This window comes from Helianthus annuus, chromosome 14, assembly GCF_002127325.2.
Source record: "Helianthus annuus cultivar XRQ/B chromosome 14, HanXRQr2.0-SUNRISE, whole genome shotgun sequence".
Lineage (NCBI taxonomy): Eukaryota > Viridiplantae > Streptophyta > Magnoliopsida > Asterales > Asteraceae > Helianthus > Helianthus annuus.
The window spans coordinates 163,369,478-163,386,157 of NC_035446.2; the positions used below are offsets into that span (position 1 = coordinate 163,369,478).

At 38.6% G+C, this 16,680-nt stretch overlaps 1 protein-coding gene across 1 annotated transcript; it reads left to right on the plus strand.

Moving 5' to 3' along the window:
* The first annotated feature begins 3,033 nt into the window (after positions 1 to 3,033).
* Positions 3,034 to 11,785, plus strand: LOC110904719 (ABC transporter B family member 20). The gene is made up of 11 exons (XM_022150567.2): positions 3,034 to 3,664; positions 5,087 to 5,141; positions 5,247 to 5,422; positions 5,498 to 5,698; positions 5,867 to 6,126; positions 6,899 to 7,209; positions 7,748 to 7,968; positions 8,057 to 8,397; positions 8,464 to 9,254; positions 9,354 to 9,595; positions 10,149 to 11,785. The coding sequence occupies exons 1-11, from the start codon at positions 3,287 to 3,289 to the stop codon at positions 11,376 to 11,378; spliced, it is 4,206 nt and encodes a 1,401-aa protein (XP_022006259.1). The 5' UTR covers positions 3,034 to 3,286; the 3' UTR covers positions 11,379 to 11,785.
* Positions 11,786 to 16,680: the final 4,895 nt, after the last annotated feature.

Here is a 16,680-nt window from a genome sequence, read left to right on the forward strand (position 1 = left end):
AAAACAAGTCTAAATCGACCACAATTGACAAATGCAAGTTAACTAATTGAACCCTTATAAATAATTAACAAATCACACTTGATTGAATAACATGCATGTAGATGACCAAAATGAAGTTAAAATGAGGCTTGAAATTGTATTCTAGTTTTTTGACTTGTAAAATATGCAAGTGTTATTTACCATGTAGAAATAAAATAGCAAGGGGCTATTTGTTTACCTTTTAATGAGATTCTTAATGGTTCAAACATCTTACTGGTTCAGCATTTAATGGTTCAGACTGTTGTTTCACAAGCAGATGTCTGAATGATTCTGACATTTGCCTCTGAATTGTTAAGCATTATACAGAGTCTGAATGGTTAAGATCTCTAATCTGAATTGGTCAGACATTTGCCTCTGAACGGTTACGCATTAAACAAGCTCTTAATGGTTCAGACCCCTTACTGGTTCAGCAGTCAGCACTTAATGGTTCAGATCTATTACTATTTTAGCACTTAACCATTCAGATGTTGCCAAACAGCCCTTAAAGTGATTACAATAAAGTAGTTAGTTACTTGTATCCTAGCGGTCGCATTTTGTGGGATTCGTTAGGTGAACCGGGAAAAGTAGGAAAAGTATTACGAGTCAAAAGTAGTTAAAATGACAACGCAACTACGCAAGGCATGTAGATTTGCCTTAAATGTGTGGGTTCAATATTTTTCTGCAATAAACATTAAATTAGTTTAAATACATGCCACGTTTTTGGTTTGGAAATAATATCCAAAAAGTATCACAATAAATAATTCATTTGAAAATAGTTTTTTCTCTATTTGGTTTATGTTGTCTTCAAGTAAAATGACAAAATAGAGATGCATTTTTTTTGGTTATATATGAGCATTTCTTCTGAATTTTAATAAAACTAATCTCATAAAAAGTCTACATGTTTTATCTTTTTTACCTGGAATTTTTAATTAAACTCTTTTAACACATTAAAACTCCTTAATTCGTTAATTTTTATACAAACATATTAAGTTTAATTGTGAAAGTTGATTTTATGCATTTTCATATGATAGATTTATGTGTTATTCTAGCCTAAAAGGTTGACATTTTCATATGAAAGTTGTGGCCTAGATTTATGTGTTATTCTAGCCTAAAAGGTTGATATTTTGCGTATTATATACAAGCATAAAACCTAAAGACCATTTTGACATGCACACCACAACAACCAAAAACCATCGTGTTTTTGCTCCTCGTAATGTAAGTGCTGAAAGTGATTTGTCATAATGCATTTATCTATATAAAACACTGAGACTGACATAAACTTTATGCTACCAAGTACCAAATACAAAACGAATTGTATGATGTAACTAACATGAATTCTAACTTACTCGCCAACCTAATTTGTATACGCTACTTTTTAACGATACGCCTTAGTATAACAATCTATGTTACATCATATCAGCGAAAAAGCATGTAACATCGTCTAAGTCTATGATGACTATACAAGTTTAACAAATTTAGTATCATAATTAGGATTGCTTTATACAAGCTAGGAAAGTGTGAAGGATATACATATAATCATACATGTTCTTTCCTTTTTTTTACTTTCAAGTCTTTTTCAATTTTTAATCCGATTACATAAACCCTCGATTAAAAATATATATATACATGGTTCTTGAGTAGGAAATGAATGATGGTGTCATGGACCATAAAAGTGCAAATGCAACAGATAAAATGTTCTGGCACCTTCAATCATCACAACCCACTTTTTTTATTACTAAATAAAATAAATATTAAAATTAAAATTAAAATATAAAACAAAATATGGGGAAACTTTTCTGGTCTCGATACCAATTTTTGCTAGTTTCATCCCCCACTAATTACTGGACAGCTGTCCTCGAGGACTGGGATGACACACCTGTACGTAACTCTTTCCAGTATCAATAAATAGTTCATTACACACCCTTAAACCTTCACTCTTTTGGCATTCAGGCCTCGAGTTTGTTGGTGTAAATGCTATTTTTATTTTATTAAATGGCATTGTATCAGGGGCGGATGTACTTAAGACCAAGGGGTAGCCTCCGCTACCGCTTGGTTGGAAAATTTTTGACGTTTTTAGTGTAAATTTTGGAAAAATTTAACGTTTTTTCGATTTCGTTACCGCTTATTTATAAAACGTTACCGCTTGGTCGGAATCCTAGATCCGCCACTGCATTGTATCCTCAAAAATGTATTACATGTATGTTGTTAGTCTTATGTCGTGAACTATTTCAATGACATAGTTAATCAGGCACATTCATTTTTTTATATTTAATACTAATTCGCCATAGTGGCTCTTGTTGATGCTAAAATTGATCTAAAATGAAAATGGAAATGAAAAGTTTACTTTCAAATAATATATGTTACAAGGTTTATCTAAAATGTTGCGACCATATATTTAAATTACACAAAACAATGAAACATTATATATCAAACTTCACCAGATAGAACTAATCACTATTTTGCATAAAGAACTGAAGAGATATGGATCATCTCACACATTTTGGGCAAGTCACGTGAAGACCACCTTATGCACATATGATACACTCAGAGACCACAATGCCAAATACAAAATATTGTGCATGGGGAAACATCCCCATGGCAGAGCGGGCCCCCATCAACTCAGACCCATCACAACTAAACTAATAATCACCACTTGAGAGACAGCAATGATATTCTGTTAGCGACATTCCACCAACGACACTTCACCACCCCGACTATAAATAGGAGGAGCATCCTCGATTTCTCTCCAGGTATCATCTTCTTTCCAACGCTAAAACTCACTCGCTCTAATTCTCTATTACATTATACTCATACAGCCAAATAAATAACCTCTATGAAAGAAAACCCAAAATTTAAGGGTCATTTCAGACAACAATCACTTCCTTAAGGAAATACGTACGACAATATGCACAACCAACAAAGAAGAAGGTAAAAACTGAAAATTAAACAAAAAGCCCCAAAGAAACTTCGATTTCCGAGTCAACTCTCCCGTTTCACGCCTTATTTGACCGAGTCACGAACTCGGTCTCTCTCTCTCTCTCTCTCTCTCTCTCTCTCTCTCTCTCTTATGCACACACCAAATCGTGTGAGAGAAAGTTGGAGAGAAAATCTTCAACACACATCCACTCGCTCAACAATCATTCACACAATTCACCTATCAATCAACCTCAATTCCAGATTTCATGATTATTTCTAGGGTTTTACAACTCTTTTAACCTAACCTAGGGTTTTGAATTTTGATTCAACCGTTCGCGACTAATCCACCAACATGATGGTATCCAGAGGGTTGTTCGGGTGGTCGCCACCACACGTACAACCACTAACACCGGTATCGGAGGTGTCAGAGCCGCCGGAGTCACCGTCGCCGTACATGGACACGAGTAACGATGCGTTACCGGTTGAAGCTGAAGAGGAAATGGAGGAGACGGAGGAGATCGAACCGCCTCCGGCTGCTGTGCCGTTTTCGAAACTGTTTGTGTGTGCTGATAGGCTTGATTGGGTGCTTATGGTCGTTGGATCGGTTGCTGCGGCGGCGCATGGGACTGCACTCGTGATCTACTTGCATTATTTTGCTAAAATTGTTCAGTTGTTGGCTCGTAGTGGTGCGGATGCGGAGGCTGATGTGCTGTTTGATAGGTTTAAAGAGGTCAGTTGATTTGAATTTTGAATGTTAATTAGGTTTTTTTTTTTTTTTTTATATCTGAGTTTTAATCATGATGTGAATATGTTAAGAGTTAGCATGATCTTACTTTTAGTGTTAATAGTAGCAATGTAGAGATGAAATTGAGTACTTAGTGAATTAGTGATGCTAGTTGTGTTCAGTTTGGGATTGCTGAAGTGTAATGTTGGTTTTATTTGGTTTAGTGATCATATATGCGATGAGCAAATTGATGGAGTATTAATATCAGTAGCTACGTTACGATGTCGTTATGTATCTTTGACTGTTATGTGTGGCAGTTTCATGATTTATGTACGATGTTTCTTTTAAAATAGGGATGGTACCACTGGTTAGTTTAGTCATGGGCGGCTTTATATGTATTGAAATTAAATACAATGTCCGCAGTTATGGAAATTGGATGGGACATTATGTGCTAATATGGTCTTTACGTTATGTGGATTTTGGTAGTTATTGATGCGTTTGGAATTTAAGATCTAGGTCTATCAGAGGTCAGTTAATGGTGGTTAATTGTATTTAGTAGGCTACTGGTAGACTGGTAGTTGTATAAGGAAATTTTAGCTGCCCCATATTAGTTAGCTTGTTATTATTGTGTTAAAGAAAAAAAATATTGGTTGTAAAGTATTTGACATAGTATTCAGGCTGCTTTTCCATATAAGAAATATGTCGCATAGATGCCATAAATCTATTTTGTTATCAGAGAAAGATATGTAAATCCATTAGAAATAATCTAATTCTCATTTTTTCCGGTACCTTATTACCATTACCATCTGCAAAGAAAGCACAGCAGTGTTTATAGCAACCCTTGTTGATGTTAAACTTTGTAATTTGTATATGAAATTAATACACTTAATTGGCTCACATCCTACTTGATGTAACATTATCAGGCGGTCGACGACTTGATGTTTACTCTAAGAGCTGTGTCTTTATAATTATGCCTTTTATTTTGGTTGCGTGGCCTGTAACCCAAATGTAGTTTGGTTTAAGACTTTAAGGATAATACTAGAGAATGCTTTGTTAGATTCTATTAAGCTAAGTTTTATCTACTTTCGTCCCCCATAGTTGTTTTATACATATATTTCCTGTGGTACCTGTGCCGAATATGAGGTTGAACAAAGCCTGGTTTCTGTATAACATTAGAATTTTCTTTTTTTTTTCCGTAAAATTATGCAACACAAGTTAAAGGATGAATTTTCATCACCATACTCTCATTAGTACTACAAGAATCTGAATTATATCTTCCAGCCCATTATACGATTATCTAGTTTGACTGTTAGCTGATACATCAGTTGCAACAATCTTTATTAATTTCATGATCAGTTATATTGATATTTCCTCTTGAAGCTTTGATTGATCTTCCCACTGAGTGATGTTTTTTCACAACTCTTGCAGCTTGCTCTCATTCTTGTCTATATTGCTGGTGGTGTTTTTGCTGCTGGTTGGATAGGTAATAATCTAATCAAATACTTTCATCTCTCTTTTCGTTTTCACTTGAATGTTTCTCTTTATCAGCTAACATTTTCTTTGTATATATATATTTTTTGCACTCAAGAGGTTTCATGTTGGATTCTTACTGGAGAAAGGCAGACTGCTGTTATTCGGTCAAGATACGTGCAAGTACTCCTTAATCAGGATATGAGTTTCTTCGACACTTATGGGAATAATGGAGACATCGTGAGCCAAGTATTGAGTGACGTATTGCTAATCCAGTCAGCCCTAAGTGAAAAAGTAGGTTCAACTGTAACAAGTTTTCATTATTCACCAATATTTGCTTCATATAACTGATTAGTTTTATTGCTGCAGGTTGGAAATTATATTCATAACATGGCTACATTCTTTAGTGGCCTTGCAATTGGATTCATAAACTGTTGGCAAATCGCGCTAATCACTTTAGCCACTGGTCCTTTTATTGTGGCTGCCGGAGGAATATCGAATATATTTCTCCATAGGCTTGCTGAGAATATTCAAGATGCATATGCTGAAGCAGCAAGCGTTGCTGAACAGGTTACTTTATTTTCCTTTTTATCTTTTTGTCCTCTGTAATAGCATCTCTAATGTAATTGTATTTTTTTTTTCTGGAGTGTATTAACATTGGCGACATGTAGCAGCTAATTAGGCAACTACACTATTACTTTCCTATTTGTTAATGCAATATTACTTCTAATTTTGCAGGCAGTTTCATATGTTAGGACCTTATATGCTTTTACAAATGAAACATTAGCAAAGTATTCTTATGCTAATTCACTACAAGCTACACTAAGATATGGTATATTAATTAGTCTTGTGCAAGGACTTGGGCTTGGATTCACGTACGGGCTTGCGATCTGCTCTTGCGCCTTGCAACTTTACGTTGGACGGTTTTTGGTTACACATAGGAAAGCTCACGGTGGAGAAATTATAACCGCTTTGTTTGCTATCATTTTAAGTGGCCTGTAAGCATTTTTTTTCCCGTATACTCTTTTCATATAGAGGTGCCAACTCCAACCCGTTTGTTTATGAACGAGTTGATTTGGGTTGTGTTTTATCTCACATGGGTCACATGTGTCCAGTTTTTAACCAAAGGGAAAATGGTTTAATGGGTTGAACAGTTTGAAAGTTGTTTAAAATCCTTTGAAAGAATACACCATTCTTAATCACTTTTTAAAAGATTCAGATTATTATTCAAGTACACAAATGGTCCCTGTGGTTAACCAAAATTTTGGATTTAGTCCCTAATTTTTCAAAAGTACATGGATGGTCCCTGTGGTCTGCACTTTGTAACGTATTTAGTCCCCAACTTTTGCCAAAAGTACACGGAAGGTCCTTGTGGTTTGCACTTTGTAACACATTTAGTCCCCAACGTTTAATGACTAAGTGCGTTACACGGACCATCCATGTACTTTTGGCAAAAGATGGGGGACTAAATGCGTTACAAAGTGCAAACCACAGGACCATCTGTGTACTTTAGAAAAGCTAGGGACTAATTCCCAAATTTGTTAACCACAGGGACCATCCATGTACTTTACTCTTATTATAATCCTGTTGTTAACTAAGACAACCATTTGTATTTAAAAAAAAAATTGAAACTGGTTTACAGTTGGTCATGGGTCGACCTGACCCATAGTTTTTCAACTCACGTTAAAGATGACCCGTTACCCTACCTGGCCACCTACTTATCATGCCTCATCTAGTGAAATTTCTTATAATGCAACTTTGTTTCCACAGTGGACTCAACCAAGCTGCAACCAACTTCTATTCATTTGAGCAAGGAAGAATTGCTGCGTATCGACTTTTCGAAATGATTAGTCGTTCATCCTCCGCCGTTGATCATAACGGAAACACTCTTGCTACCGTCCAAGGGAACATCGAATTTCGAAACGTGTATTTCAGTTACTTATCTCGTCCCGAAATTCCTATTTTAAGTGGATTTTACCTAACTGTCCCCGCCAAGAAAACAGTGGCACTTGTGGGTAGAAATGGCTCTGGTAAAAGTAGCATTATACCCCTTATGGAACGGTTCTATGATCCCACTTTAGGTATCAAACTTCATCTCTTCATTGTTTATTGAGTAAAATGCCATTTCCGTCCCTGAGGTTTAGCCACTTTTGCTACTTTCGTCCAAAGGTTTGTTTTTCCACATCTGGATCCAAAAGGTTTGAAATCTTGCCATTTTCATCCAACTTGTTAACTCCATCCATTTTCCTCCGTTAAACGAGGGGCATTTCCGTCTTTTTAGACGGTTTTTTTATTAAAGTAAAAAACACTACAAGAAATAAAGATCCACCTCTGTTGACTTTCTCCCCACCCAAACCCTTTAATCATCACAAAACTTATCTAAAAAGACGAAACTACCCCTGACTTTACATTAAAAAATTGATGGCTTTAACGAGTTGGATGAAAATGGCAAAAGATTTCAAACCTTTTGGATCCAGATGCGGAAAAACAAACCTTTGGACGAAAGTCGCATAAGTGTCCAAACCTCAGGGACGAAAAAGACATTTTACTCTAGTTTCTTTTTTGAAACTATTCATGATCTTAATCTACTATTTTTTTTTTGTCTACTGTATTATTCAGGTGAAGTTCTTTTGGATGGCGAGAATATTAAAAACTTGAAACTCGAATGGCTAAGAAGCCAAATCGGGTTAGTCACTCAGGAACCTGCATTACTAAGCTTGAGTATCCGCGACAATATCGCGTATGGCAGAGATGCCACGTCACTTCAAATCGAAGATGCTGCTAAAATCGCACATGCACATACATTTATCACATCCCTCGAGAAAGGATACGACACACAGGTAGAATGCTAACGCAGGTTATCTTTTTGTACTATGAAAAATTAAAATCCTATCTATAAGAAAAAAAGAAAATTGTTTTACGTTTCAGGTCGGTAGGGCTGGTTTATCATTGACAGAAGAACAAAAGATAAGGCTTTCGGTTGCTAGGGCTGTGCTTTCGAACCCGTCTATTCTTCTTCTTGATGAGGTCACCGGTGGACTAGATTTTGAAGCTGAAAGATTTGTTCAGGAGGCGTTGGATCTCTTGATGTTAGGCAGATCAACGATCATAATTGCTCGGCGGCTTTCTCTTATAAAGAATGCTGATTTTATTGCGGTTATGGAAGATGGTCAGTTAATGGAGATTGGAACACATGATGAATTAATAGCCTCCGATGGGCTTTATGCAGAACTTTTAAGATGTGAAGAAGCAGCTAAACTCCCTAGAAGGTAGACCCGTTGACCCGTTTTTAGCTCAACTTTTTTTTATTTGACCTGTTGAATTTCTTTTTGTAGGATGCCAGCGAGAACCTACAGTGAGACTACAGCTATCCAAATTGAAAAAGATTCTTCAGAAAGTCAAAACTTTCAAGAACCATCATCTCCTAAATTTGCGAAATCACCATCACTTCAGCGAGCTTCAAACTTGCATGCATCAAGGCCTCAAGATTCGGCTTACGGGTCCCACGAATCGCCAAGAAATCCAAGCCCTACCGAAAAAGAGAACGGTCTGTCATTAGATGGAACAGACAAAGAACCGTCAATAAAAAGACAAGATAGTTTCGAAAAAAGGTTACCAGAATTACCGAAACTTGATATTCACGGAATCCGTAGACAAACATCTAATGGATCTAATCCTGAATCACCAATTTCACCACTTTTGACTTCTGATCCGCAAAGTGAACGCTCACATTCACAAACCTTTAGTCGACCTAATTCTCAGCTTACTGAGAAACCAATTAGGGTTCAACCTGTAAAAGAAAAACAACATAAAAAAGAACCATCGATTTGGAGACTTATAGAGTTGAGCTTGGCTGAATGGCTCTATGCTGTTTTAGGAAGTACTGGTGCTGCAATATTTGGCTCATTTAACCCGCTTCTTGCCTATGTGATTGCCCTGATAGTGACCGCATATTATCGAAGCGAAATCGACAGACAGATTAACATACGTGGTGACGTGGACAAGTGGTGCTTAATCATTGCCTGCATGGGTTTTGTGACTGTAATTGCAAACTTTTTGCAGCACTTTTACTTCGGTATAATGGGGGAAAAGATGACTGAACGTGTTAGAAGAATGATGTTTTCTGGTTAGTAAATAGTAATTCCAATTTAAACAAGTCATTGTTCTTCTCTGTATTTATTAATATCGATTTTGAGTTATTTTTATTTTTTATTTTTTTTTACAGCAATGCTAAGAAATGAAGTTGGATGGTTCGATGAGGAAGAAAACAGTGCTGATACCCTGTCAATGCGGTTAGCGAACGATGCAACATTTGTTAGAGCAGCTTTCAGTAACCGACTTTCTATTTTAATTCAAGACAGCTCAGCAGTTATCGTTGCAATATTGATCGGAATGCTTTTACATTGGCGTTTGGCTCTTGTGGCTTTAGCCACTCTTCCAGTTCTTACTCTTTCTGCCATTGCTCAGGTAATTATATATATAACATTTGTTGAAATGGTTTTCACTGTAGCGTTAAGTCACATTAAGCTTTTTCCCTTTTTTTCAATTTTTTTATTCTTTTGTTCTTTCTTTGGTTTTCTTTTCTACCCTCAACATTCAGTATTGTCATTTACACCCCTTAGCTTTATAAAAACTTTGTAAAATGTCATTTTGAGTTCTCTCGAGTTATACGTGCTTATTTTTATGTACGTGGGTCAAATATAATGCATTTTCGTGCTTATTTTTATGTATGTTTTCTGTTGGTCTACGTTTAGTCAATACATTTTCGTGCTTATATTTACGTATGTTTTCAGTTAGTCTACGTTTTGTGTGCTTATTTTTATGTATGATTTCTGTTGGTCTACGTTTTGTCAATACGTTTTTGTTTTCATTTATATGTACGACGCCACCGCAACATGTGGCGGGTCAAAATATTAGTTCTTATAGAAATCTTGAATTTTTTATACAGTTCTTACTCTTTCTGTTATTGTGACATTTACATACTTTATAAAATGCCTTTAAAAATCTTGAAAATTTACAGAAATTATGGCTAGCTGGATTTTCAAAAGGAATACAAGAAATGCACAGGAAAGCATCCTTAGTTCTTGAAGATGCAGTTAGAAATATCTACACCGTTGTTGCGTTCTGTGCTGGTAACAAAGTTATGGAGCTTTACAGATTGCAGTTAAGCAAGATATTTTATCAGAGTTTTTCTCATGGAATGGCTATTGGTTTTGCGTTCGGGTTTTCTCAGTTTCTACTTTTCGCATGCAATGCTATTCTTTTATGGTACACCGGCCTCTGTGTGAAAAACGGGTATATGGATCTCCCAACTGCTCTCAAAGAATACATGGTATTTTCTTTTGCCACTTTTGCCCTTGTAGAACCGTTCGGTTTAGCTCCTTATATTCTCAAAAGAAGGAAATCGTTAATATCGGTTTTTGAAATAATCGATAGAGTACCGAAAATTGAGCCAGACGATAACGCTGCTTTGAAACCTCCAAATGTTTATGGAAGCATTGAGTTGAAGAATGTGGATTTTTCTTACCCAACACGGCCCGAGATTCTCGTATTGAGCAATTTCAGTCTTAAAGTCAGCGGTGGTCAAACGGTGGCGGTTGTTGGGGTTTCGGGATCCGGGAAAAGCACGATAATATCATTGATTGAAAGGTTTTACGATCCGGTTGCTGGTCAGGTGATGTTGGACGGACGGGATCTAAAGCAGTTTAATTTGAGATGGTTGAGAAATCACCTTGGTCTTGTTCAACAAGAACCCATAATATTTTCAACAACGATTCGGGAAAATATTATATACGCAAGACATAACGCCAGCGAGGCGGAAATTAAAGAAGCTGCAAGAATAGCAAATGCTCATCATTTCATCAGCAACTTACCCCACGGGTACGATACCCATGTGGGAATGAGGGGCGTGGATCTAACCCCGGGTCAGAAACAGAGGATTGCAATCGCTCGGGTTGTGTTGAAGAACGCACCAATCTTATTATTAGACGAAGCCAGCTCATCGATTGAGTCAGAGTCAAGTCGGGTGGTTCAAGAGGCCCTTGATACTTTAGTCATGGGAAACAAAACCACCATTCTTATAGCTCATAGGGCTGCTATGATGAGACATGTTGACAACATTGTTGTCTTAAACGGGGGTCGGATTGTTGAAGACGGGACCCACGACTCTTTAATGGCGAAAAATGGTTTATATGTTCGATTAATGCAACCTCACTTTGGAAAGGGTATACGACCGCATAGACTTATGTAGAACGAATGGATATAATACATGGGATTTGTTGAATTCACTCGTAAAGTCAGTCATCTCATCTGTAGTTCTGAAAGAGCTTATAGATGGCGGTGGCAGTGGCAGTGGCAGTGGCAGTGGCGGTGATGGCGGCGGTTAGTGGATTCAGGGTTTTAGATATGGGTTTTGACTTTTGAGGTCCGATTGCACATTATTCTTTTGGAGGTACAGGTTATAGAATCTTTGGTGAGTTTCGCTAGAATTTAGTGTTGAGGTTTGTGTTTGCTTTTAGTTTCTCATTGTGTGTTTTTAAATTATCCAACTGTTTTGTAAATTTGTATATTTTTAAAAATTTTGTGGAATGAGGCTTAAAAGGATCAAGTAAACGTGTTATTGTAATCCTTTTTGTATATAAAGAGGTTTTAGCGACTCTTTGCGCATCATTAACTTGTCAATGACATGATCCGATCGATAATCATGCAGCTTTGAGTGTACTTTATGCTTTGTAGTTTGTACATTGTACTTTGAAAACCAAATATAGCCAGCAATCATATCGAGTACCTTGCATTAGATATTGAAGGATCCAGACTTCTTTAATTTAACTGTAAATATTGAATATTAAAAAAGTAAACTAATTTTTTAAAAATATATATATGGTGTATTGTTGTTTGGATGAAACCCAAACCCTGACTCGAAACAAGCCAACCAGACATTGGCGGGCTGCTTTCTCACGTACTCTCTAAACCCTCAACCCTTTGTTTCATAACCTTGATTCCATCGTCTCAATCTCACTAGGGCTGACATAGAGAGACAAGATTCAAGAGGAAATTGCCAATTCGCGGGTTTGAATCAAACTTGGTGAGGGTAAATTTGTCATTAATGACAAAGATTTTGATGTCCATTTCCCAATGCTTGATCAACGAGCTGCTGCACTTCTTCATCCTCTTTCGGAGACTAAAACATTGGGTCTTCTTGATGTTAATTGGAGGTATTGCTACTAATTTAAAGTGAAGTTTAGTTTTTAATAGTTGAGAAAAAAAAGGTAAATCAGGCTCGGAAGCTCAACATGAAAGAAAATAGTAACATTTTTAAATTAAAGTGTAGCATAATTTCAATTTCAAAGTTGTTGATTAGTTAGAGTTGAGGACTCGCCGGCGGCTCGACGGAGGTGGCTTGATTGGTTTAGCGTGCGAGGTCGCCTCAATCCGGCTGGACCTTCCATTCTAAATCTCCGGGCTGCATCTCCCACTCGCTTCCGGGAATCGGTTGTTTCTTAGTTTTCGTCTGAATTTCTTCTCTTTGCGTGAATAGCCTCCCACGTTGGTCCTTCTTCTCGTTGGCTTAGCGGGTCTGATATTGGTCGCGGCTATCTTTATAGTCCAGCTAGACTGATTCGAATCCCGTTAACACTTTGTTGAAGGAGTGTTCTGACCGGGGGGTTTCTGTGGTTCCAAGATAGTCTAAAATGGACGATAAGAGGGGTGAGCCAGATGATGGTGGACCGTGGTCGGAAGTCAAGACAAGAAGAAACACCAGAGGTAGGGGAGATGGGATAGAGAGGACTTTTCTTGTGCAGAACATATCGGATAAAGTAACTAGAAGTATTCTCTGGCGGGTGTTCAGGCAGTATGGTTTTGTCTCAGATGTGTATGTTGCTAGAAAGAGAGATTCGAGGGGGAAATGTTTTGGTTTTGTTCGCTTCGTTGGGGTGGAAAACATGCAGGAAACTCTTAGGTCGATGAACACTGTTGTCATGTTTGGTATGAAAGTCTTAGTCTCATTGGCAAGATATGATAAGGACCATAAAAAGATCAATTATAATCCGGATATGTTGGGTCAAAGTGTTTGGAAATCAAAGTCCGGGCAACAGGATAATAGGAATCATATGGGTGGGGACAATAATGATGGATTTCCTCCCATGAATAACCAGTCATCAAACATGGGATCATATGCCAAAGCAAGCTATCAGGATGGGAGATCGTATGCGGATCTGGTGAAGGGCTGTGACAGAGGGGCAAACAGCGGAGCGAAAGTAATATCGGTCGATGGGAAAGGGTCTCTCTACCCGCTACACTGTATTGGAAGATCGGTACTGGGTCAAGCAAAGGAAGTTATGACCATCTGTAGTATGAGACAAAAGATAGAAGAGGAAGGTATGAATGAAGTCGGTTTATCATTTGTTGGCGGAGTTACGTATCTGTTGACGTTTAGAGATAAGGAGTATGCAAAGTTATGCATGGAGTTGCATGAAGGGTTCTTCAAGTCTGAATTTTCAAAGTTTGAATTATGGAACGGGGCAGACATTCCCTTTAGTAGACTGGTCAATTTGTGTATCACTGGTGTCCCGTTCTTGATCCGTGACTATTCCTTGTATGATAATATAGGCAGATTGTTCGGTGAAGTTGTGCTGAAATCAACATTTTCGTGGGAGGAGGAGGACAATTCGGGTGGCTCGGTAACGGTGGTGACTTCCACCCCGTCAAAAATTGAGGAGGCCGTTGTTATCAAGTGGAATAATAAATCAGTAGTTACGTGGGTATCGGAATCATCACAAAAATGGATGCCAGTTATGGAGACCTCGTCGGTGTTGGATTCACAGGAATCTGGTTCGGACTTGGAGTCGGAGTCAGAGGAGGAGGATGATGATATGGTGGAACTAGAGGAAGGTGAAATTGGAATGAATGATGAAAATCCAGTTAATCGTCAGGAGGTGGCCGGAAAAAATGGCCGGCCGGAGGAGGAGACGATGAGTGGTGATCAGGCGGAGAAGTCAGACCAACCGGTGGAAACTGAGAAGACGGGAGATCTCCAAGAGTCTGGGGAAGCCCAAGGGGTGAACTCGTTCAACGAGAAGGGGGAAGAGATCAACGTGCATGGGGAAGTGGAGAAGGCGGCCAGTGGTAAGGAAGTCAACGAGGCCCAAGTAGAAAATATTGGGAGCCCAAATATGGTCTCTAGTGGTGGACCAGCTTATGTTAATACACAGGAGTTGGGGATGGGGCCCAATGCAGGTATTAGGGAGGATAAAACTGGGCCTAATGGAGCTATAGGTGGTACAGGCCAAGCCCAGTCCCAATCTCGTGGGAAAAGAAGTAGAGATATCCGTAGCCCTCCTTCAATTGGCTCTACTCAAGGCCCCTCTCAGAGATTGTTTAGTCAGTATTATAATCCTCACATTGATCCGATAGATCTGAATACGCCAGCAAGGGAGAAAGTAGGCAATTCGGTGGACGATGGTGCGGCTCATAGGGATCTTCCTATCCCTACTGCTAATCCACAGGTAATACAGGGGAGCGGAGGCGGTGACTTGACTGAAGGATCTGATGGTGTCGGTGCAATCGAGGTCGATGTGCAGAATGCTCTTATGGAAGAAGTTGAATCAACGGTCAGGGTTGGGGCGTTTATTGGGGTGGACCTCAATGGTTTCATTCCAGCAACCGAACAACTGATTGTAGATGAAGGTGTGTCAATTGGTCAAAGATGAATTGTCTATCAATAAATTTACGGGGGGTGAGGAACTGCCGAAAGACGGATTGGATTCGGGGGTTGAAATTAAGCTATGGTGTTCATTTTATCGCAATTCAGGAAACGAAATTACAAGATGCGGAGTCCTTTAAGTTCAGTCAATTCTGGGGTAGAGCTGAATACAAACTAGCGGTGGAGAATTCACAAGGGAGATCTGGGGGGCTAGCATGTATATGGTGTCCGGCGGTTTTCAGAAGCGTGGATGTTATCCATAACAGGTACTTTATTGTTGTTTCTGGATTTTTGGTACAAACGGGCTGCAAAGTTAATTATATGAATATATATGCACCGAATGATCCACTTAGTAGGAGAGGGTTATGGGCAGAGATTTTAGAAGTTAAGAACTCTTTAGAAGGAATGTGGGTTTTAATGGGTGACTTCAACGAGGTTAGGGATGCAGGAGAGCGGTTAAATTCTGATTTCATAGAAGCCAATGCGGATGCATTTAATCATTTTATTCTCTCTGCCGGGTTGGTGGAGTATAATATGGGAGGGGGCAATTTCACATATATATCTGATAATGGGGAGAAGTTAAGCAAACTAGACCGATTCCTGGTGTGTGTGGGCTTCAGGGAGAAATGGCCAAATGCTACGGTGCTTGCCTTGGATAGGGTAGCGTCGGACCATCGGCCTATAGTTCTATGTACTGCTCAATCAGATTTTGGGCATATTCCTTTCAGATTCTTTAATTCCTGGTTCGAGTTACCTGGATTCCTTGATTTTGTGTTACAAAGGTGTCGTGCTTTCACTTTTTCGGGCCCGGAAGACCTTGCTATGGCTATAAAATTGAGGTGGTTGAAAAATAAGATCAAAGAGTGGTTGAAAGTGGATAAAGAAAATAAAGAAGGTATGTATGACTCGAAAAAAAGAAGGTTGGCTATTATTGAAAATCAGGCAGAAGAGAGAATGTTAGTAGAAGAGGAGTTGGATGAGAGAGCGGAATGCAGGAATTTTATGGCTGAATTTGAAAGATTAAAACAATTAGACTTGAGGCAAAAATCCAGATCAAAGTGGGCGATAGATGGGGATGAAAATTCCGCTTTTTTCCATAATATAATCAATTCTAATATTAGTACAAATCGCTTAAATGGATTAATGGTGGATGGTGTTTGGATTACGGACCCTTTGGTTATCAAGGAATCCCTGTTTGGATTCTTCCGCCAACAGTTTTCGGAGCCTATGGATGCTAGACCGGAATTGGTATGTCCGAATCTGGCTACCATTTCGGATTCTGACGCTATGATGCTAGAAAGCCCCTTTACAGTGGACGAAATCAAAACAGCGGTGTGGGATTGTGATGGTGACCGTGCCCCTGGGCCGGACGGATTTAATTTCAAGTTCATTAAAAGGTGTTGGGACGTTTTTCGAGATGATCTAGTTAAGTTATTCGGAAAATTCTATGAGGAGGGTTCGCTGAATTCGTGTTGTACATCCTCCTTTATCGCATTAATCCCGAAAGTCAAGGATCCGACGAGTCCGAAAGACTTTAGACCTATAAGTCTTATAGGTGTTATCAACAAAGTCATATCGAAAGTACTGGTGAATAGACTTAAAGGCGTAGTGGGCGGTTTGATATCGGAGCAGCAGTCGGCATTTCTGGCAGGGAGGAATATCATGGATGGTCCACTAATTCTTAATGAAGTTCTTAGTTGGTTAAAAAAGGCTAAAAGGTCTGCTATGTACTTTAAAGCAGACTTAAATAAGGCATATGATTCAGTTAATTGGGCTTTCCTTGACTCGATTATGTCCCAGATGAAGTTTCCAAATCGATGGCGAGCTTGGATTATGGCGACTTTACGTA